The sequence below is a fragment of the Aquarana catesbeiana genome, linkage group LG01 (assembly GCF_042186555.1).
Source record: "Aquarana catesbeiana isolate 2022-GZ linkage group LG01, ASM4218655v1, whole genome shotgun sequence".
NCBI lineage: Eukaryota > Metazoa > Chordata > Amphibia > Anura > Ranidae > Aquarana > Aquarana catesbeiana.
This window is the reverse complement of record NC_133324.1, coordinates 877,389,104-877,412,232: the sequence shown is the minus strand read 5'-3', so window position 1 is coordinate 877,412,232 and position 23,129 is coordinate 877,389,104. Positions and strand designations below refer to the sequence as shown.

The 23,129-nt window shown below is 46.0% G+C and overlaps 1 protein-coding gene across 1 annotated transcript in view; it reads left to right on the top strand.

Annotated features, from left to right (window-relative positions):
• EVC2 (EvC ciliary complex subunit 2) overlaps positions 1-23,129 on the top strand; it is a 321,014-nt gene that overhangs the window by 10,793 nt on the left and 287,092 nt on the right. Inside the window, exons 2-3 of the mRNA XM_073610268.1 lie at positions 2,684-2,732; positions 16,323-16,468. Coding sequence (XP_073466369.1) covers positions 2,684-2,732; positions 16,323-16,468 — 195 coding nt within the window. The remainder of the gene's footprint in view (positions 1-2,683; positions 2,733-16,322; positions 16,469-23,129) is intronic.

Genomic DNA, 23,129 nt, shown 5'->3' with positions numbered 1-23,129 from the left:
TTAGATATTTGGTAGAAGCAAAATTTTTCCGAGGGGGGCATTTCTAGTTTGGTAATGCAATGGCTTAATTTGAGGGGTCCATTTGAGTTGAAGTAGTGCCCAATTCGATAAAGACTTTTATCTAGCCACCACAGAAAGGCCCTAGAAATCCATCCCTGGGGGAAATTGGCGGTTGTGAAAGATGTGAGCCAATCATTGCCAAGCAGATGTTATGGAGTTCAATTTATAGAGTGAGTCGCATAAGGCTACCGAGTGGGCAATGTTGGGGATAGAATAGGGGGGCGACCTCTGGGGACGCCAGAGCAAATAGTCTATCGTATAAATCGGAATCGCCTGTCATTCCATCCCTATCCAGTCAGGTTTTGGGCCCCTGGAGTAGATGGTAGATATTTGGCTCAGTTGTGCCGCCTGGTAATACCACCAGAGGTTAGGTAGTCCCAATCCCCCTTTCAGTCTAGGTCTAAAAAGGACTTTTTTAGAGAGTCAGTGACCCGTTTTACCCCAGATAAAGCGAATTATTGCTGACTGTAGATTGTTTATATGTAGTTTGGTGACTTGGATAGGAAGGAAGCGGAATAGGTAGAGAATTCTTGGTAAAAGGGTCATCTTGATCGCATTTACTCTTCCTATCCAGGACATCCTATACAGTGACCATTGAGCAAGGTCTGCTGAAAGTTTTTTTAACATGGGTGGGTAATTATGCTTGTACAGAAGATTTATAGCGTCCGTAAGGTGGATACCAAGGTACAGAACGGAGGTATTGCTCCAAGAGAAGGGAAAGTGGCTTCTTAGTCTGTCACTAGGGTTGGGGGGGGGGATACATTGAGGGCTATAGATTTAGACATATTAACTTGCAGGCCTGAGACTCATCCAAATTTGTTTAATAGCTGGAGAATATTGGGGGTTGAAATAAGAGGGGATGTTACGATTAGGAGAACATCATCTGCGAATAGTGCACATTTATGGGTCGACTGGCCACATTGGACTCCGTGAATGTCTGGATGTCATCTGATCTCTATAGCTAGGGTTTCTATGGCGATTGCAAAAAGGATAGGGGATAGGGGTCATCCCTGCCTTGTTCCTTTTGTAATAGGGAAGAGGTCTGAGTAGTGCCCATGAAGTCTGACTTGTGCCTTAGGGTGAGAGTAGTGGGCCTAAATTTCAGGGTTCACACAGTTGTTTAGATCCAGTATAATCCACATGTGGACTCAACGCGTTTTTGATTAATCTTCCTCATGAGTACATGTGAATGATTAGAATGATTAAACCCACAGTTCACTTAAAGCATTCCTAAACTGCACCTTTAAAAAGAAACAAAACCTTGCAAGACAATGGTATAATGCACTAGTATGCATTGTCTACTAGCACATTATGAAATACATACCTTTAGAATGAAGCCCTGCAGCTGTGTGCTGTCACCGCTGACAGGGCTTTCATGTTCACCTAAACGGTGCATGTTTAGGAGATATTCACTGTACCTATAGGGTAGCCTTGTTATAGGCTTATCTGTAGGTAGAAGTTAAAAATATGACTTTACTACCACTTTAATAAAAACAATATCACTGGAATCCAGAATAATGACAAAGTGTTAAAAGGGGCCTCACTGGTCATCCATAGTCCTAGTTGAGTAGGCACAAGTCACCCTATAGTGAAATATCAGCATCAGTTAATTGGTCAAGGTACACCACTATCTATATATCATCAGGGTATAGAGGGCCAGGGGCTTACCCACATCCTTTTATCACACCACTTTGCATAACAAAATGTCCTTTTCTTATCACCAAAAGTTTCAGCAGTCAATCAATGATATTTCCCTATGGGGTGACTCTTCTGCCCCCCACCCCCCATGGGAGATAGATACTATACACATGTTGGATTCCAGTGAATCTATGTTTTTATTAATGGAATTGTGGATTTCATCATGCTGATCATTCGCATGAACTGAAGAAGATCAATCGAAATGTGTTGAGTCTACATGTGGATTATGTTGGATCTAAACAACTGTGTGATCCCCAATATTTAGCACTCTGTTATTTGTTTCTTATTTGTGATTTGTGGTTTGGATTTTGCTTGAATGTTTATAATAATATGTATGGGGTTTTTTTTGTGTTTTTTTTTTTTTTTTTTTTTGTGTTCTTCTTGCTTCTGTATGTCCCTCTGAAAGTCCTTGGCTTCTAATACTTATGTTTGTGTATCTAGATACTCTCCTTTCTCCATTCTTCTACATGGGTCATGGCATTGGTCATGTGGTCTCTGCCAAATAATTTTAAGGGAATGATTAGGTGTGGCCAACCAGGCAGCTGCCAACCCTTAACTTCAGTCCTTAACATGACCAGAGCTCTGGCATTGGGTTTGTAGCCAGGCTACGCAGAGGCTTAGAATTACTCTTATTACCAGAAAAATACATTTTGAGCTTTCACTACGATTTCAGGTTATCTTGCTTGGTGAACAAAATAAAAAATTATCTTTGGCTGGAGGTATTCAGGAATATCAGAGAAATTAATTTGGCCTTTTGCTGAATGGATCCATCAAATGTGTCACAATCACATAGAGAAATGCCTGTGTTCGGAAATTCTAATAATAATTTACTTTACTATTACATGATTAACAGGTCACCAATATTGTATATGTCACATGTTTGCAGTGTCCTTAAGTATGCCTCATAGTATTTCTCTTGTTGTAGGTTTCATATTGCAGACTTTGGAAGATTGGAGAAATACAGCACAGGGAAGGTATGTTTATGCTCTGGTTATATCCCTCGTCTTTTGTTCCTCTGTATTTACATTGCAGAAACTCGCTGTTATCTGGGATTTGGACAATTTGCACCAGGTGAACATGGACCCATAGTGGTGGCAGCCATAGTGTACATGGGCAAAGCACAGATTCCTTTCAAAAGATAAGTGGGGCCAAAGTTCCTTTTTGTTCTACGCTCCTATGACCCATATTCAGCCAGTGTTACTGACATTTAGTGGGTCCAGGCTCTGGAGAGATCCCGACTTTAACGTCAGGATCCTCCCAGATGCCTGGCCCAGCCTCTCAGCGAGCTTCTGGGAGACTGAGCCAGCCAGTCCCACTCCCTCCACAGCCCGGGGCTCCAGTGAGCTCTGGAGGGGCAGAGCAGAGAGGCTGTGACTGACAGGTTCCTCTAGAATAGGAATCTTCAAACAAATGACCCAAGGGCCACATCCAACGCACTACGAGATTTCATCTGACCCACAGCTAGGGTCCGTGACGGATCCCCAGACTCAATGCACAGACGCAAGATTCAGATCAGTTGGTTTTACCTTTTTCCCTGCAGTTTTCAATGCAGGATTGATGGGGACATTATTGAAAAAGGGGACTGTGATGGAAACACTGGTGTAAGAGGGGGATCTGATGAGGACCCTGGTGTAAGAGGGACTTTGATGGGGATTATGATGTAAGGGGGGCTCTTAAGGGGGGAATCCGGTGGGGAGCATGATGTAAGGGGTACTCTGATGGGGACCATGATGTTAGAGGGACTTTGATGTGGACCATGATGTAAGAGGGACTTTGATGGGGAGCATGATGTAGGACAGGGATATGCAATTAGCGGACCTCCAGCTGTTGCAAAACTACAAGACCCATCATGCCTCTGCCTCTGGGTGTCATGCTTGTGGCTGTCAGAGTCTTGCTATGCCTCATGGGACTTGTAGTTCTGCAACAGCTGGAGGTCCGCTAATTGCAAATCCCTGATGTAGGAGGAACTTTGATGGGAAGCATGATGTAAGAGAGACTTTGATGGGGAGCACAATGTAAAAGGGACTTTGTTGGGGGCCTTGATGTAAGAGGGACTTTTATGGGGTCCTTGATGTAAGAGGGACTTTGATAGGGAGCATGATGTAAGAGGGACTTTGATAGGGAGCATGATGTAAGAGGGACTTTGATGTGGAGCATGATGTAAGAGGGACTTTGATGTGGAGCATGATGTAAGACAGACTTTGATGTGGAGCTAAGAGGGACTTTGATGTGGAGCATGATGTAAGGAGGGATTTTGATGGGAACCATGATGTAAGGGGGAATCCAGTGAGGAGCATTATGTAAGGGGTACTCTGATGTGGACCATGATGTAAGAGGGACTTTGATGGGGACCATGATGTAACGGGGAATCCACTGAGGAGCATGATGTAAAGGGGGTGGGGGTGGGGGGCTGATGGGGGCCCTGATATAAGAAGGGACTCTGATGCGAACCATAATGTAAGTGGGGCTCAGATTAAGACATGACTCTGATAGGGGTAGGGGCACTGATATATATTTTTTTAACTAAAGTTCTTTTCTCCAAGCGTCTTCCAGGACAGCCCATGAGACCTTGGGCTCCTCCTACCAGGACAGGAAACACGTCACCCCCACCAGATAAAAGGGCGGTCCTCCAGGCCCATGTCAGTTATTTGTGTTTCCTCCGGACGGGGGGTAACATGTTCATGGAACCTGCTCCCATAGGCCTTATAAGCAGGGGCTTTGTATGGGTTTTTTCTGGGGCATATCACTTACCTCTTCCTCTGCCAGAAGCAGCACACCGCTGGGGAGGTTGGCTGTGTTGCTGTTCTCTGTCCTCAGTGCCTGGAGAGGGCCAGGACCGGTGTGAGGTCGTGCCCCTAGCGCAGTGCATTGCACTCTAGCTCAGCTGAGCTTCGGTTGTCCTTCCCTGCCGACAGCCTGGCTGATCTGAGCAAGGAATGGAGGAAGCCGCAGCGTTCGAGGGGGCGGAGCTATTGCGCTCCAAGCCGGCCCACAGGAAGTGCCTGGAGAGGGTTACTTCCGGGGCATATGACATCATCATCGGGCGCCGGAGACGAGGTTCCAGTCTTCATAAACGGCGCGAACAGAGAACGCTGGCTGCTGGTGTTTCTTGGTGTTAAGCAGCCAGGCTGTGGATGACCAAGAGGGGCAGAATGGATCCTCCTGCAGTACCTGCACAGGCAGCGGATGCAGTTCCCAACACCAGCACCTCACAGGTAAGCCTGGGGTGTTCTGTCACCACCTTACTATCCCTGTGAGTGTTCCCTCCCCCTCCCCCCTCTGTAGTAGTGGGTGTAAGGGGACACATTTCCTCCCTCCTGCACGTGGTGTTACGGAGTGATTGTGTGGCTTTAATTACATTGTGGGTCATTTATTTTGTCTTGCAGACCAAGACTCAGGACAAGGCCCAAGCGCAGCCACTTAAAAGGAAATGTGCGGTTTGCGCAAACAAATTGAGCTCCTCATGGAGCAAAGCAGTTTGTCGCACCTGTATAGAAGGCCTAGTAAAGGATGACCCGGTTGCCTCTTGCCAGAAGATGCTTACTTCTGTTAGGGATGAGCTTGCGTCCACCTTCAGTTCCTTTAGAACGCTTATTGACAAGCTCCAGACTCCAGCAGAAAGTCCGTCTTCACTGAAGGCGTCAGTAAGCGCTCCGCAGCAGGCAGAGAGTGAAGACTCTGAGGCTGAGGTCAGATCTACCCATTCTTCTCTGGAAAAATCAGGGTCAGATACAGAGCCCAGAGATAGAGAATCCACTCGAGGCTCAAGATTTAAGTTATCTGTTGAAGATGTAGATGACTTATTAAAGGCTATCTATACTACCCTTGAATTAAAAGAGGAAGAGGTTCAGTTATCCAAACATGATCTTATGTATAAAGGATTACATAAGAGAAAATCAAGAGTGTTTCCAGTTCATAGTTCTTTGGTTGATACTATTAAACTGGAATGGGATTATCCTGAGAGAAAACCATTCTTCTCTAGTAACCTAAAAAGGAGGTTTCCTTTTGATGAGGACACTGCGCAGCCATGGAATAAAAATCCCAAGTTAGACGCACCTCTTTCAAAAGTTTCAAAAAACTCGGACCTGGCGTTTGATGATATGGGTACGCTTAAGGATCCGATGGACAAGAGGGGGGATATCCTTCTCCACAGAGCTGGGACTCAGCAGTTGGAAACCTGAAACCAGCTTTGGCTTCCACTTGTGTGGCCAGAAATCTGGAGGTTTGGTTGACTCAGATTCAGTCACATCTGTCAGCAGGTACCTCCAGAGAGCAAATTTTAAAGTCTTTTCCTCTCCTATTTCAGGCAGTGGGTTTTTTGGCAGATTCTTCCGCTGAGTCAGTAAGAATGTCAGCCAGGACTTCGGCTCTAGTGAACTCGGCCAGGAGAAGCCTTTGGCTTAAGACCTGGTCAGGGGACTCGGCCTCCAAGTTGCGCCTTTGTGGCCTTCCTTTAACTGGCGATCATTTATTTGGCCCAGGTCTACAGGAGGCACTGGAACGCACGGCTGATAAGAAAAAGGCGTTTCCAGAGAAAAAGAGAGTTCAGACAGCCAGAAAATTTTTTCGTGGCCAAAACAGGCAACAGAGTCCTAGAGAGAAGGACAGCAGGCTGAAAAAGCATTGGATTGGGCACAAAGGCAGAGGCAAAGGGGGAGTGCTATTTAACCCTCCTCAACAGCCTGCCAAGCCGCAGTGACTTGTGTTCCCCGGTGGGAGGAAGATTGAGGGCCTTCATCCCACAGTGGGCAGCAGTCACTCTGAGCCCCTTCGTCCTGGACCTAGTGACCAACGGGTACAGGCTGGAGTTTGTTCACCAACCACCAGAACGTTTGTTGGTCACATTTCCTCCACAAGATCGGGAGAAAGCGAGGGCTCTGGGTCTCCAGATCGGAGACTTATTAGATCAAAAAGTCCTGATTCCTGTTCCTCGATCGGAGCAGGGCAAGGGATTCTATTCCCATGTATTTGTGGTCAGAAAGCTGGCAGGAAAGTTTCGACTTATCCTGAATCTCCGGACCTTAAACAAGTCCATCAGATACAAGCATTTCCGTATGGAGACGGTTTTTACAATCAAAAACCTACTATACCCAAACTGCTTTCTGGCCACGTTGGACTTAAGGGACGCTTATCTTCACATCCCTATCCATCCAGCCTTCCAAAAGTTTTTGAGATTGGCAGTGAAGACGGGTATGGGGACCCGACATTTTCAATTTCAGGCCCTCCCCTTCGGTCTTTCCTCAGCCCCACACATCTTTACGAAGGTGTTGGGGGAAGCGCTGGCTCCTCTAAGATTAAAGGCGAAAACGGTTATCCCTTACTTAGACGACCTCCTGATAGTGGCAAAATCATACCAAAGGCTGTTGGAAGATCTCCAGGCTGTACAGGACTTCTTACAGTCCCTAGGCTGGCTAATAAACAAAGAAAAATCGTCCTTGATTCCGGCCCAGAAAGTAACTTATCTGGGTTACAATTTTTGCTCCGTGAACCAAAGAGTTTTTCTTCCTCAGGAGAAGATTACCAAAGTGTTCCAGACTATGTCAACATTGCAGACCAACCAGTCGGTCTCTCTGAGACAGGTGTTGAGGGCAGTGGGTCTTATGACCTCATGTTTTCCCGCAGTACCATGGGCGAGACTCCGTCAGCGTCCGTTACAAAGGTTTCTTTTAAGAAACTGGGACGGGGACGTAAGGTCCCTGGAGTCAAGGATCTGGCTTCCCGACAGGATAAAAAGAAGCCTGTGGTGGTGGAGAGCTGGTCAGCACCTAGCAGGAGGTCTTCCATGGTCCTTTCCCATTTCCCGATGGATTACCACGGATGCGAGTTCCTGGGGATGGGGGGCCCACCTCAGCAATGCAGTAGCACAAGGAGAGTGGTCCCCAGAGGAGGCAAGGGCCTCATCCAATCAAAGAGAGCTGCTTGCAGTCCAGAGAGCCCTCCAGTCTTTTCAGATGGAGATCAGGGGTCACAACCTCCAAATCTTGTCAGACAATATAGCGACAGTCGCGTATATCAACAAGCAGGGAGGCACGAGAAGCCGGAGGCTTCAGTCCATTGCCCAGGAGATCCTTTCATGGGCAGAGGGGAATCTAGCCTCCATTTCTGCTGTACACCTGAAGGGGAAAAACAATTACCTGGCAGATTATCTCAGCCGTCACAGGATAGACCGAGACAACTGGTCCCTTCATCCCGAAGTCTTTGCAGACCTCACCAAGAGATGGGGTTATCCGGTAGCGGATTTGTTTGCAAACCGAAACAACCGCAAGACGGAGATATTCTTTTCCATGAACCCGGCAGACCAAGCCTTGGGGATCGATGCTCTGGCGAACCCGTGGCCTCCAGGCCTATGTTATGCCTTTCCGCCAATCAGGCTGATTCCAGAAGTCCTCCGGAAGTTTCGGCTGGAAGAGACAGATCTGATTCTAATTGCCCCGTTTTGGCCCAAGAGGCCATGGTTTTCCCTGCTACAGTCTCTGGTTTCAGAGCCTCCGTGGAGTCTTCCGAAAAGGGAAGACCTATTATTGCAGGGTCCAGTATCACACCCTCAGGTGGTTTCCTTAAACTTGACGGCCTGGTATCTGAAGAAAAGATACTGAGCGCCCAAGGGTTCTCTGACAAAGTAGTCAGGACTCTCGTTAATTGCAGGAAGCCAGTTACTAGAGCCATATATTCCAAAGTTTGGAAAAGGTTTAACTCATGGTTATCTGAAAATGATAGATTAACTCATGATATTCCGTCTATTTTGGAATTTTTCCAAGAGGGTGTCGACAAAGGTCTTTCTGTTAGTACCTTAAAGGTACAGGCAGCAGCTATTAGTGTGTTCCTCCAGTTTTCTCTCCTGGAAAATCCCACTATAGCCAGATTTTTCAAATCTATCTCCAGGGCCAGACCAGTAGTAGTGAGAAGTTGTCCAACGTGGGATCTGTCCCTAGTACTTCAAACTCTGGTAGAATTTCCGTTTGAACCTCTGGAAAGTATGTCAGTTAAGTTACTTACATTAAAAACTGTGTTCCTTATAGCTGTTACCTCAGCTCGTAGGGTAAGTGAGTTGCAGGCCCTATCAGTTAGGGAGCCCTTCCTCACGATTTTTGAGGATCGAGTTGTGTTACGAACCGATCCAGGTTTTTTGCCCAAGGTGGCAAGTACATTCCACCGATCTCAGAACATTGTATTGCCAACCTTTTGTAGTTCGCCACAGGGCGACTTAGAAAGAAAATTTAGTTTTCTAGATGTAAGAAGGATTCTTTTGGTCTATCTTGAGGTCACGAAGACCTTTAGAAAAACTGATGCCTTGTTTGTCCTCTTTTCTGGAGTTCACAAGGGGAATAGTGCATCTAAAGCCACATTGGCTAGATGGATAAAGCAAGCCATCTTGGAAGCTTACAAAATTAGGGAGGTCCCTACACCTTTTGTTACTGCGCACTCAACTAGAGCCTTGTCTACGTCTTGGGCTGAGAGGGCTGGTGCCTCACCGGAACAAATTTGCAGGGCTGCCACTTGGTCCAGTTACTCGACCTTCATTAAACATTATCGCCTGGATCTCCTATCAGCTCAGGAGCAGGCGTTTGGTCGTAAGGTCCTTCAGGCAGTTGTCCCTCCCTAGACTGGTAAGTTCTGGTTCATCGTCTCATGGGCTGTCCTGGAAGACGCTTGGAGAAAAGCTGAGTTAGACTTACCGGTAACTCCTTTTCTGAGAGTCTTCCAGGACAGCCGGATTCCCACCCGGTATTGTCTGAAGTTATGTGTATTATGCATATGTTTTGCAGGGTCCTACGGTTCTTGAGAATACTGACATGGGCCTGGAGGACCGCCCTTTTATCTGGTGGGGGTGACGTGTTTCCTGTCCTGGTAGGAGGAGCCCAAGGTCTCATGGGCTGTCCTGGAAGACTCTCAGAAAAGGAGTTACCGGTAAGTCTAACTCAGCTTTTTTCTTTTGTTCTGAATCATGTTATACTGATTACAAAAAAAAATATTCACATAAAAAATATTTATTCATTTATAAATCTAATGTGGCCCTCGTACTAAAAAGTTTGGAGACCTCTGGTCTAGAATATAAATAAAAAGAAAGATAAAAATCTTTAAAAAAGAAATGGGATTTTACAGGGAGATACCACGTCTATTAGGAGTAGGTAAAGATCAATCAGATCAATAAAATATAAATTTTTATTTAGACATAGTTAAAAAATACAAATAAGACATAACATCTTTGAAAGTAAGACCATTCAGTAGCGTATTCAAACTTCATTCGTGACTGTCAGCCAACTCTGGTCTAGAATAATCTGTAAGAGATCTTTTTGTAATGGTGCCAATGCCTTTACTTTTGGTTGGCCAATTGCGGCGTATCACTCGGTTTGTTTATTCGCATTGTCTAATCCCATTCTTTCATGTGACTCAAAGCATGACATGTACACTAATAAAGAAGCTTGTCAATATTTGCACTACGTCTTTAGTTATTGATAAACTGAATCTGATGCACGTGTAAGTACTTGTGTAAGCAACCATACCAGGCGTTCCAGAAAGAAATCCTTAGCTGCTTGTACTGGTTTGGCAAGTCCTTAATGTTTTAGCATCTTGGAGATGAGTGTTGTGTAGTGGGGTGTGTGTGATTGTGTGTGCTGTTGGAGACAGACCTTCATTAGTAACGGTGTAGCGGACGCTTTAAACTTTAAACATACAATTTTGCTTGGCGTAATTATTGACTTTTCAGGGCTGTGGAAAACTTGCAAAGCTTTGTTCACTTTTGAAATTTTCTAAGCCTTCTTTTTCTGAACTGCAACAAATGACGCTCCATAGGAACCAGCAAAATACTATGCGGCTGCCGTCATTACTCAGCCTTGTTTTGTTAAGTGTAATTGAGGGTTGTGTAAGTTGCTTTCTCCACTTGCTAGCTACAAGTACAATATAGACAAGATAATCACAGTGTACGGCTGACAGATGCTCCATCACTAAACCTCCATTTCCTCTAGGTTAGATCTCGTGGTCTTATTTATTAGTCTGGTGATCAGAATCTATTGAGGTTCTAGACCTGATGTTATATTTTACCCAAAAGAAATAATGACCATATAATTATGTAACATTTTTTTTCCTTGTGTAGAAATATATACACTTAAATAATTGAAGGGTAACTCCTCTTTTTTTGGAAAAAAAGTTGGTAAATAAAAATAACAATAGCATATATTATTGCTATACAAGCCATGTAGTAATTGAATGTTTTTAAAAATTACCTTTTTCCTTTTTCAATCTGCAGCCACTGTAATGTTCTGCAAAATGAAATGCAATATGGCAACCTTGAGGCCTTTTGTACACCTTTGCTATACTGAACACCCCCAGCAATGTCATTTGCTGCTTGCGTGATTTCCCACAAGTCTATTTTCAATTCAAATTTTAGGCATCCTCTGCAATAGGAATTCAAATCAGTTTCTGGTGAGATAGTTCCCAAGGTTTAAATATGTCTAAAGGGGTGCCGACCCTGCAACTTTTCCCACCTTCTAGTACATGGATAGGAGAGTTCAGAATAGCCCTAATAGCACTTTTATCTGGTAGTTGTTCCCTTAAAGGGTAAGTTCACTTTTTGTAACATGTTACACCCATATTCAGGGTGTTGCATGTTGCAAATGTACCAGCCCCCACACCCCCCTCATCCCCTGTTTTTGGCAGCGAGCAAGAAAACTTCTTCCTCCCAAAATGGAAAGGATGTTCTGTGAATGAATGGACCACACCTACCAACAGCCTTTGCGGATGTTAGCTTGTAGTTCTTAATGAACTACCACGGCGCTGTTGAGCACTCTGGTGGGTCACTGATTCTTCCTGTAATTGTGAAACTGCCTGCCCGTACTATGTACGGCCAGACAGCTTACACTGATGGTCTGCAGGAGACTTGCATGGCAACATTGATCTACTGATCGCAGGTGCAATGCTTTCCAGGCTCCTAAAAAATAGTAAATGCACATTTTTAAAAGGTGGACTTATCCTTTAAATATGGTGGCTTCAATTTTTTTTCCTTTATTTTCACCTGGTGATCTGGCCAGAAACACACTTTCTGTTTTAGGTGGTCTCTACTCTGGTTGGAGGAGCAGCAGAGACACCTTTGCACAGCTGCCTGTCCATTTCCATCTGACCGTCATCCAAGTCAGGTTCTTAGTTTGAATCCCAGCCAGGATCCTATCTGTGTTCCTTCCAGGTACTCAAGTTTCCACCCACACTCCAAAGACATGCGGGCAGGTTCATTGGATTCTACATAAAGTGGCCCTAGTATATATGTGTATGGATGTGAGATGGGAACCTTCGAATGAGGACATGGACCGATGTGAATGTGCAGTATGTAAAGTGCTGTGGAACTTGTCAGCGCTATACAAATACTCTTCTGCACCCAACAAATATCTGTTGTGGGTGTAGTTTTCCTTTTTGAGGATCCAACATATAGTAACGAAAAGTAAAGACAAATAATGATTTATTCTCTATATAATATAAGATAGTGTCACAGCTCGTTAATGAGCGGGACTGACTCATTCCAATGTAGTCAGGTTTTGGAGTTCTCTGCCACTGTTACAGCACCCCATTAATAAGAGCAGTCCATCTCTGCTCAAAGCAAATGGCAGCTGTACTCCCAAACCTGGCTTCATTGGAACATAATCCATTTCTTAGGAAGTAAGGACCTTCTCGAAGCTGGTCCCAGCAGACAGTGAGGTACTTTAACAGCCCCTGCACGTTCACACTATGCTCATTACTCCCTTCCGCTCCTTTACCTCCTTTTTTTTTTCTTCCACCCTTCTTGCCCCTTCTCGTTCTTTCCTTATCTCTTTCCTGGCTTCTCTCCTTCTCCACAATAAGTAAATTGCAGCATCCAATTCTGGTTCAGGCCTCCTTTTATATGGTGACTTGCATTCTCATAGACTGTTGGCAAATGGCAACAGAGCTTGGCATGTAACCTTGTTTTCTGTAGTTTAATTCTAGTTTAATTCCTACATTTTACAGAATTTTACCCAGCCTCTTCCTGGGTTTATACCCCTTTATTCTGTCCTCGCTACACATTTCCCTGTGTGTAACTCGACATGCAGCTAAGCCCTCCTATTCTGCAATAAGCCAGACTGAGTGTATTCTTGAAGCTTTAGTAATAAAACGGGGTGCGTGAAACTATTCGGGAAAAAACAAATACAGATACAGTATATGAGTATACAGATGTCAGTATATGAAGTATACAGACATACAATGAATAAGCTAGGCTGTTGATGGCGATAAGTAATTTTCACCAGCGATACTTCTTTTAGTCTTTAAGATAGAGTCTGAGTTCCCAGGATGCACCTATTTCTCTTCCTTCGACTGAAGAATGATGGGAAATTTTGTTAAAGGTGAACAGTTTCTAGTTTTCAAAAAACAGCAAATTTACCACTGGCTCCATCTTGTGGTCCAATTTGATATTGCAGGCAAAACAACTTAATATCCCTTGGTATTGTTATATAGTTTCTACCAATATCTGAAAAATGGCCTGTATGCACCTATGATTGTAGTATATGTTGCCGGCATATGTACAGCCTATTGGACACTGCTTTATTTAAATAAAGAATTTGTACAAAATTAATAAAAGCAGTTCGTCACAGGTCCTCAATGCATTTAGCATGAAGATTTTAGATATTCCTCTTCTATATATGAAAATGTCACATGTATGTTCTGCTTGATCCAGCACAGCAGAATTAAAACTGCAGGAGGTCCAAAAACCCGACTTCTAAGCGTCATTTTGTTTATATAACAGCGGCTTTTGCCCTCCGTCTCCTATCGATCCATTCACCACATGGCACAAATGTGTAAGCTGTAAATATGTTTTCCCTTATACTGCATCATTTATTTATGTTACACAATACAGACATCAACAGGGAAAATTGACAAAGGAAAGCGTTTAGCGCTCAGCTTTAGTAAGGCATAAGTGCTGAAGGATTTTTTTTTTTTTTTCAAACAGCATCAACAAAATAAAAGCAGTAAAGTACAGATTTTTAAAGTGCACCCCAACTCTGGATTCAAGACGCATTGACGCTTATGAAGAATTTTACCTTATTTGTTGCCTATTACTAATACTACTGTCAGCAGCCTGGACTGATCTGGCATTGCCTTTTATGTGGCCATTTGTCTTTGTGTACTGGGACATAAAGTGCAATGATTCACTTGCTGCCTAGGCCAATTTTGATATTCTTCACATACATGTTAAAAATCAGCATTTTAAACCCCCCAAACATTATATATTTTCTGAAAGCAGAGGCCCTGGAGAAGAAAAGGGTGGTTTTTGCATTTTTTTATGTTGCAGAATATTCGCACAGCCATTTATCAAATGCAAATTTTCAGGAAAAAATACATTTGAATGCATCTTTGTGCACACAAGCACAATATAACACCCATTTTTTTTGTAAAATATAAACGATGATGTTGTTCTGAGAAAATGCATACCAAACATGTCAAGATTTGAAATTTCACGCGCCCGTGAAATGGCGACAAACTACGGTACCTGAAAATCTCCATAGGTGATGCTTTGAGCCTAAGTTCACGCTAATGCGATGCGGGAAACAGCAAATCCTGTGCACTGCATTGAAATCGCACTCCCTTCATGCGATCTGCTGCGGGTCCCAATGTTAACCATGTAAAAACCGCCCACCGCATATATACTGTGGCAAGGCAGCTATATTGGGCGAAACTACGTATTTGTACGATGTTTTGTACACTAGATACTGTGGGCACGCGCACCCGCTGCATGGCTGGGGAGCCAATCGGCCACCCGCGATCGCTCCACAGAGAGGCAGAACAGGGATCTGACTATGTGAACAAGGCAGATCCCCATTCTGACAGGGAAGTACACTGAGATCTTCTGTTCCTAGTGATCAGGAACAGGGATCTCTGTGTTCTTCCTGTCAGTCCATCCCCCACATAGTAAAAAAACCCTTGCAGGGAACACAGTTAATCCTTTGATCGCCCCTGATGTTGATCGTCCCTGCCAGTGTCACTTATACAGTGATCAGTCCATTTTTTTAGCACTGTATTGGTGTCACTGGTCACCAAAAAGTGTCACTTAGGGTCAGATTTGTCCGCCGAAATCCCGCAAAAAATCGCTGATCCCCACCATTACCAGTAAAAACAATAAAAAACAAATAAAATCCCTAAATCTATCCCATAGTTTGTAGCCGCTATAACTTTTGCGCAAACCAATTAATATACGCTTATTGGGATTTTTTTTACCATAAAAAAAGGAGCAGAATACATATTGGCCTAAATTGATGAAGAAACCAACAAATGTTCGATGGAGCATACACACGGTCGGACTTTCTGCCAACAAGCTCACATCCAACATTTGTTGTCGGAAAATACGATCGAGTGTATGCGGCATCAGAGTTAAACATGAGCTCTGGCATTAGATTTATTGCTCTCACTTTGTCGTTTACTGCTTACATATACATTTACATTTTTTTTGTTCAACTTTATTGCTATCACAAGGAATGAACAACAACAGCTTTATTGAGAGACCCCTGATCCCTCACCTACCCTCCAAGGCAGCTGATTAAACACAGATAGGTTTAAAGGGCGGCAAAACTGGGACCTAGGGATGAGCCAAACACCCCTCGGTTCGGTTCGCAGCAGAACTTGCAAACAAGCAAAAAAATTGTGCGAACACGTGAACACCGTTAAAGTCTATGGGACACGAACATGAAAAATCAAAAGTGCTAATTTTAAAGGCTTATATGCAAAGTATTGTCATAAAAAGTGTGTGGGGACCCGGGTCCTGCCCCAGGGGACATGTACCAATGCAAAAAAAGTTTTAAAAACTGCAGTTTTTTCAGAAGAAGTGATTTTAATAATGCTTAAAGTGAAACCATAAAAATGAAATATTCCTTTAAATATCGTGCCTGTGGGGTGTCCTTAGTATGCCTGTAAAGTAGCGCATCTTTCCCGTGTTTAGAACAGTACCACAGCAAAATGACATTTCTAAAGAAAAGAGTTGTCATCTAAAACTGCTCACGGCTGTAATGAATTTCAGTTCCCAGCAATATAGATAAAAATCATTGAAAAAAACGGCATGCCCCCCCCCCCGTCCATTACCAGGTCCTTTGCATCTTGTATGAATACAAGGGGGAAACCTGCACCAAAATGTAATAAAAAAATTGCATGGGGTCCCCCCAAAATCCATACCAGGCCCTGCAGGTCAGGTGCATGCTTTGGCCAATCAGCAGCCGTCAATGCACTGCGATCTCTCCGCGGGCGCTCAAATTTCCTGTGAACGCCCCATAATGTTCGGTATTTGAACGGGGAACACCCGATGTTTGAACTCATCCCTACTGGGACCTACTCAATATTAGGTGGGTAGTCATGTTACAGTTGGTATTCACAATGTTATGGCTGATTGGTGTAATGTTTTAGGGATTTAAGTAATCTTCAGGCCTAAAATGACTTTTTAAATAAAAAAGTAAAAAAAAAACTCAAAAATGGCTCTGACAGCAGAAGGGTTTGGTTATTGTCTGAAGTTGTTTTAAAAATGAATGTTACCAAACACAGCGATTGAAAATACGTTTTATCTTTTTACATTTCAGATTTGTGTTTACAACAAAGAATGTTTCAGGGTGAAGCCCTTGTTACATCTGCTGCATCTGACAGTCTGTGGACTCACTCCATGTTTTCTCTGATCCCAGCATGGATGAAGAGAGCTCTATTTAAACGAGCCGCACCCCTATCCCAGGTATGCAGACAACCAGAACGAATAATGTATACATTATCTGCCCAAAGATTTCTACAGTAAAACCTTGGTTTGAGAGTAACTTGGTTTGAGAGTGTTTTGCAGGACAAGCAAAATTTTTAAATGTATTTTGACTTGATATACAAGCGATGTCTTGATTTACAAGTAGCGTCATGTCACAACGGAGTATAAAAGAGAAGAGAGGCACATCTAAGTATGCAGGCATCCAGGGTAAAGCTGTCCACATAGACCGTCCTCCTCACCACCATCATCCCTTCCACTCTGCGCTCCACAAGCACTTCAAGCCCAGCTTTCAGATCGCTCTACTGCAGGGTAGTCTTCCCGGTCACGATTGCAGACTGACAGGGGTGGGAGCCGGTGGTGCGGTGGATGGTCTATGTGGACAGCTTTACCCCCGATGCTGCATACTTAGATGTGCCTCTTTTAATCATCAACCATGCGAGTTGCTAAATGATTGGACCTTTATTAAATGTAAGCATATTGCTACACTTAGAAGCGCCTCTCTTCTCTTTTGTACTCTGTATCTCCTGCTGGATTTTGCTTCTAATCCCCTTGTGGAGGCTTCCATTTGTGGATGGACATTTTATGGTTACATGATCTTTTTATAAGGACTATGAACTGAAAGACCTATGAATAAATGCTTGTGGAACAAATCATTTGAGTTTCTTTTATTTCTTATGGGGAAATTTGCTTTGATACACAAGTGCTTTGGATTACAAGCATGTTCCCGGAATAAATTATGCTCGCAATCCAAGGTTTTACCTTATTTTTAGCCTTCCAGTCTTGGGAATTACACAGCCCTGCTAGACAGCTCAGCCAGGTTGTTGACCTCACTTTTCTCTACTGCTGTTAGACAGTACACTACAGTATGGTCACCTCCCAAACCTATGCCTGTGTGCAAAGGAGCAGAAGCAGACTGATGTGTACAAACAGCCTGTTGGAAAATGATCTCTCGATCAGCACATCTGGCTATAGCCGGCGGTGCTGATCAGTGTATTCTGCTAGCAGGGAGGTCTCCGCTGTCAGAATACATTAGCACAGCAGCAGGAATTCCCTCGTCTACATGCAGTGTGTGAATGGGGGAAGCGAGTCATTTTCTTTTGTTCAACCTGCTGGTTGAGTGGGAAAAAGTGACTTATGTGCCCAGCCTTAGGGTGACAGCTCTGTGTCCATGTCTCCCAGTTCTCCTGCCTTATCACCCTGTCACACGACCTTCTGATGAAGACTACAGGTGGATGTTTCAAGACACATTATGCAGGAATGAACCACTGTTGTCACCATCAGAAAACCGGGGCTTTGAGAAATGCCATGCAGCCATAGCTGGAGTGCTTGTGGACAGGAAATGGCTGCAAAGAGGAGGCAGGAAATCAGCAGTGATATACAACAAAGGATGAAAAAGAAGGTGAAAACAGTATTGTATATAAAAAAAAAAAAATCTAGCAATGTTTTTATGATTCAGTGGGTGTTGTAAATAAATTGGACTGAATCTTGAGCACAGAAGGAGTTTGTTTAGCCTTGTAAATACCCCTCGGAATTATAAAGGTGCATCTAGTTTTCATTGCCCCAGGCGCACTCCAGTCTTACAGCAACCCTGGAGCCATTCTGTTGCCTCGAGTGCTGAGTGTGCTGGTTTCTCTAGTTCAGCCATTAGTTAACCGACCTGTAAAGTATCAGAGCAGTTCCTGCTATTTTGTTATCCCAATTTGTATTTTTTTTACCCGCCAATTCAGTAGAATGCGGATAACATTTTTCCATTTGCAACTTAGGAATACATTTATTCATTATTGTAGCTTTTCGGTCAGTTGAACTTCATCCTTCGAGACCCCCCTGGAGGCATCCAGATAGCTATTCCCTACTAGCCGGTCATAGGATTTCTCTCTATTTTCTGACTTCTTTCATAGTTGTCATGCTGCTAATAGGATTGTGAACTCCGAATCAAAGCAGCAGTATGGGATTGATTTGCTGTGTCAGATCTCTGTGCACCTTAATAACCAAGATCATGGAGTAAGAGAAGATTATATGACCGTATTTTGGAAAGGGAATGAACTTGGTGCACTGTATCCATGATGAGTAACAATTCCATTCTTAAAGGGCCACTGTTATGTATTCTGTCAGTGTGTTTGAGAAAATTGTACTCTTCTACAGGCTGCAGGTTTCTGTCCTTCTCCCGGCTGCAGGACTAGGCTGTCCTTCTCCTGGCTGCAGGACTAGGCTGTCCTTCTCCCGGCTGCAGGACTAGGCTGTCCTTCTCCCGGCTGCAGGACTAGGCTGCCCTTCTGTCCTTCTCCCGACTGCAGGTGTAGGCTGTCCTTCTGTCCTTCTCCCGACTGCAGGAGTAGGCTGCCCTTCTGTCCTTCTCCCGACTGCAGGTGTAGGCTGTCCTTCTGTCCTTCTCCCGACTGCAGGAGTAGGCTGCCCTTCTGTCCTTCTCCCGACTGTAGGTGTAGGCTGTCCTTCTGTCCTTCTCCCGACTGCAGGAGTAGGCTGTCCTTCTGTCCTTCTCCCGACTGCAGGTGTAGGCTGTCCTTCTGTCCTTCTCCCGACTGCAGGTGTAGGCTGTCCTTCTGTCCTTCTCCCGACTGCAGGTGTAGGCTGTCCTTCTGTCCTTCTCCTGGCTGCAGGAGTAGGCTGTCCTTCTGTCCTTCTCCCAGCTGCAGGCATAGGCTGCCCTTCTGTCCTTCTCCGGGCTGCAGGAGTAGGCTGTCCTGTCCTTCTCCCGGTTGCAGGAGTAGGCTGTCCTTCTGTCCTTCTGGCTGCAGGAGTAGGCTGTCCTTCTGTCCTTCTGGCTGCAGGAGTAGGCTGTCCTTCTGTCCTTCTCCCGGCTGCAGGAGTAGGCTGTCCTTCTGTCCTTCTCCCGGCTGCAGGAGTAGGCTGTCCTTCTGTCCTTCTCCCGGCTGCAGGCGTAGGCTGTCCTTCTCCCGGCTGCAGGAGTAGGCTGTCCTGTCCTTCTCCCGGCTGCAGGAGTAGGCTGTTCTGTCCTTCTCTCGGCTGCAGGAGTAGGCTGTCCTTCTGTCCTTCTCCCGACTGCAGGCGTAGGCTGTCCTTCTGTCCTTCTCCCGGCTGCAGGAGTAGGCTGTCCTTCTGTCCTTCTCCCGGCTGCAGGAGTAAGCTGTCCTTCTGTCCTTCTCCTGACTGCAGGAGTAGGCTGTCCTTCTGTCCTTCTCTCGGCTGCAGGACTAGGCTGTCCTTCTGTCCTTCTCCCGGCTGCAGGCATAGGCTGTCCTTCTGTCCTTCTCCCGGCTGCAGGAGTAAGCTGTCCTTCTGTCCTTCTCCTGACTGCAGGAGTAGGCTGTCCTTCTGTCCTTCTCTCGGCTGCAGGACTAGGCTGTCCTTCTGTCCTTCTCCCAGCTGCAGGACTAGGCTGTCCTTCTGTCCTTCTCCCGGCTGCAGGACTAGGCTGTCCTTCTGTCCTTCTCCTGGCTACAGGCGTAGGCTGTCCTTCTGTGCTTCTCCCGGCTGCAGGAGTAGGCTGCCCTTCTGTCCTTCTCCTGGCTGCAGGAATAGGCTGTCCTTCTGTCCTTCTCCCGGCTGCAGGACTAGGCTGTCCTTCTGTCCTTCTCCTGGCTACAGGCGTAGGCTGTCCTTCTGTGCTTCTCCCGGCTGCAGGAGTAGGCTGCCCTTCTGTCCTTCTCCTGGCTGCAGGAATAGGCTGTCCTTCTGTCCTTTTCCCGACTGCAGGAGTAGGCTGTCCTTCTGTCCTTCTCCTGGCTGCAGGAGTAGGCTGTCCTTCTCCCGGCTGCAGGCATAGGCTGCCCTTCTGTCCTTCTCCGGGCTGCAGGAGTAGGCTGTCCTGTCCTTCTCCCGGTTGCAGGAGTAGGCTGTCCTTCTGTCCTTCTGGCTGCAGGAGTAGGCTGTCCTTCTGTCCTTCTGGCTGCAGGAGTAGGCTGTCCTTCTGTCCTTCTCCCGGCTGCAGGAGTAGGCTGTCCTTCTGTCCTTCTCCCGGCTGCAGGAGTAGGCTGTCCTTCTGTCCTTCTCCCGGCTGCAGGCGTAGGCTGTCCTTCTCCCGGCTGCAGGAGTAGGCTGTCCTGTCCTTCTCCCGGCTGCAGGAGTAGGCTGTTCTGTCCTTCTCTCGGCTGCAGGAGTAGGCTGTCCTTCTGTCCTTCTCCCGACTGCAGGCGTAGGCTGTCCTTCTGTCCTTCTGTCCTTCTCCCGGCTGCAGGAGTAGGCTGCCCTTCTGTTCTTCTCCCGGCTGCAGGCATAGGCTGTCCTTCTGTCCTTCTCCCGGCTGCAGGAGTAAGCTGTCCTTCTGTCCTTCTCCTGACTGCAGGAGTAGGCTGTCCTTCTGTCCTTCTCTCGGCTGCAGGACTAGGCTGTCCTTCTGTCCTTCTCCCAGCTGCAGGACTAGGCTGTCCTTCTGTCCTTCTCCCGGCTGCAGGACTAGGCTGTCCTTCTGTCCTTCTCCTGGCTACAGGCGTAGGCTGTCCTTCTGTGCTTCTCCCGGCTGCAGGAGTAGGCTGCCCTTCTGTCCTTCTCCTGGCTGCAGGACTAGGCTGTCCTTCTGTCCTTCTCCCGGCTGCAGGACTAGGCTGTCCTTCTGTCCTTCTCCTGGCTACAGGCGTAGGCTGTCCTTCTGTGCTTCTCCCGGCTGCAGGAGTAGGCTGCCCTTCTGTCCTTCTCCTGGCTGCAGGAATAGGCTGTCCTTCTGTCCTTTTCCCGACTGCAGGAGTAGGCTGTCCTTCTGTCCTTCTCCTGGCTGCAGGAGTAGGCTGTCCTTCTCCCGGCTGCAGGCATAGGCTGCCCTTCTGTCCTTCTCCGGGCTGCAGGAGTAGGCTGTCCTGTCCTTCTCCCGGTTGCAGGAGTAGGCTGTCCTTCTGTCCTTCTCCCGGTTGCAGGAGTAGGCTGTCCTTCTGTCCTTCTGGCTGCAGGAGTAGGCTGTCCTTCTGTCCTTCTCCCGGCTGCAGGAGTAGGCTGTCCTTCTGTCCTTCTCCTGGCTGCAGGCGTAGGCTGTCCTTCTGTCCTTCTCCCGGCTGCAGGAGTAGTCTGTCCTGTCCTTCTCCCGGCTGCAGGAGTAGGCTGTTCTGTCCTTCTCTCGGCTGCAGGAGTAGGCTGTCCTGCTGTCCTTCTCCCGACTGCAGGCGTAGGCTGTCCTTCTGTCCTTCTCCCGGCTGCAGGAGTAGGCTGCCCTTCTGTCCTTCTCCCGGCTGCAGGCATAGGCTGTCCTTCTGTCCTTCTCCCGGCAGCAGGACTAGGCTGTCCTTCTGTCCTTCTCCCGGCTGCAGGAGTAAGCTGTCCTTCTGTCCTTCTCCTGACTGTAGGAGTAGGCTGTCCTTCTGTCCTTCTCCCGGCTGCAGGACTAGGCTGTCCTTCTGTCCTTCTCCCAAGCTGCCGAACATTCAACACAAAGATCCTTCAAAAATAGGGAAGAGATCCGCTCACCATAAAAGCCAATTCGAGTTTATTGAAACCAAATAGATGGAGTCACAAAGTCCACCTGGTATGATAAATATTTTAACGGGTTTCACTCCACCAAAGACACTTAATCATAGAGTCATTGGGGTTGATTTACTAAAACTGGAGAGTGCAAAATCGTATGCAACTGTGCATGGTAGCCAGTCAGCTTCTAAGTTCAGCTTGTTCAGTTAAAGTGATACTAAAGACTTGTTTTTTTTTTTTTTTTTGGTTTAAAAATAACAAACATGTTATACCTACCTGCTCTGTGCAGTGGTTTTGCATAGAGAAGCTCAGATCCTCCTCTCCTCGGGTCCCTCGCTGAAAAAGAGTCCTGCTAGCATCTTCGGAGAGGTGAAATCAATAGGACAACACGGCTATACCCCCGGCAAATCGCTTCTGCAGAGGTGCTTTGCAGTGTTTTTTAACCCTTTCTTGGCTAAATACCGACGGTAAAGCGCCGCTAACAGTAGCGGCTCTTTACCGCCGACGCCGCCCCCGCCCCAGTGTGAGAGGGGCCTAAAGTAGAATTTTATTTCTTTTTTTAAAAAAAGACTGAAAATACCTTTTCCCCTCTGAGTAATTGCCCTAACTAGTCTTCTCGTTAGTGGAGAACATAAAGTTGGCCATACATCAGTAGATTTTTTTAATTCAGCCTGCAGGCTGAACAAAATAAATCTAGCATATTCCTCCTTTTTTGCAAAAACCGCACTCATGGACGAATCTCCCCCCCCCCCCCCCCCGATTCTGACAGTCAGCCCCACTGGCTGTTAAATTTCCTGAAAAGTCCCTGCATCTGATTAGATGCAAGCACTGTTTGGCCAACAAATTTTTAGCAGACTCCTTCTATTTTTCAATCAAAGGATGTGGGACGGTATGATGCCAAGAGGGACACCCACCGACCGAATTTCAAACTTTACTTTACATGAGGGTGGGCAGTGCTGGGTTGAGAATGCTGGTACAACTGAGATCCAGGCACTCCCCCGCCATGACAAAGGTCTTCACAGAGACTTTTATCAGACTAATATCAGATTATGGAGTACACATGGTCAAACTCTGGTGTCTTGGACCTCATCATATTTAGACAAACTGCATGTATTTAGACTTATCTCCATACTTGTTCCTGGGTCAGTGTCTCAGTCAGCATGTTGGACAGGCAATTGGCATTTAGTAGTAGATAATAAAGGCAGCCTCTTGTGCTTTATTGTCCACACTCCGCACATATGCATCCATAAGCGGCAGAGGTTTCCTGTGC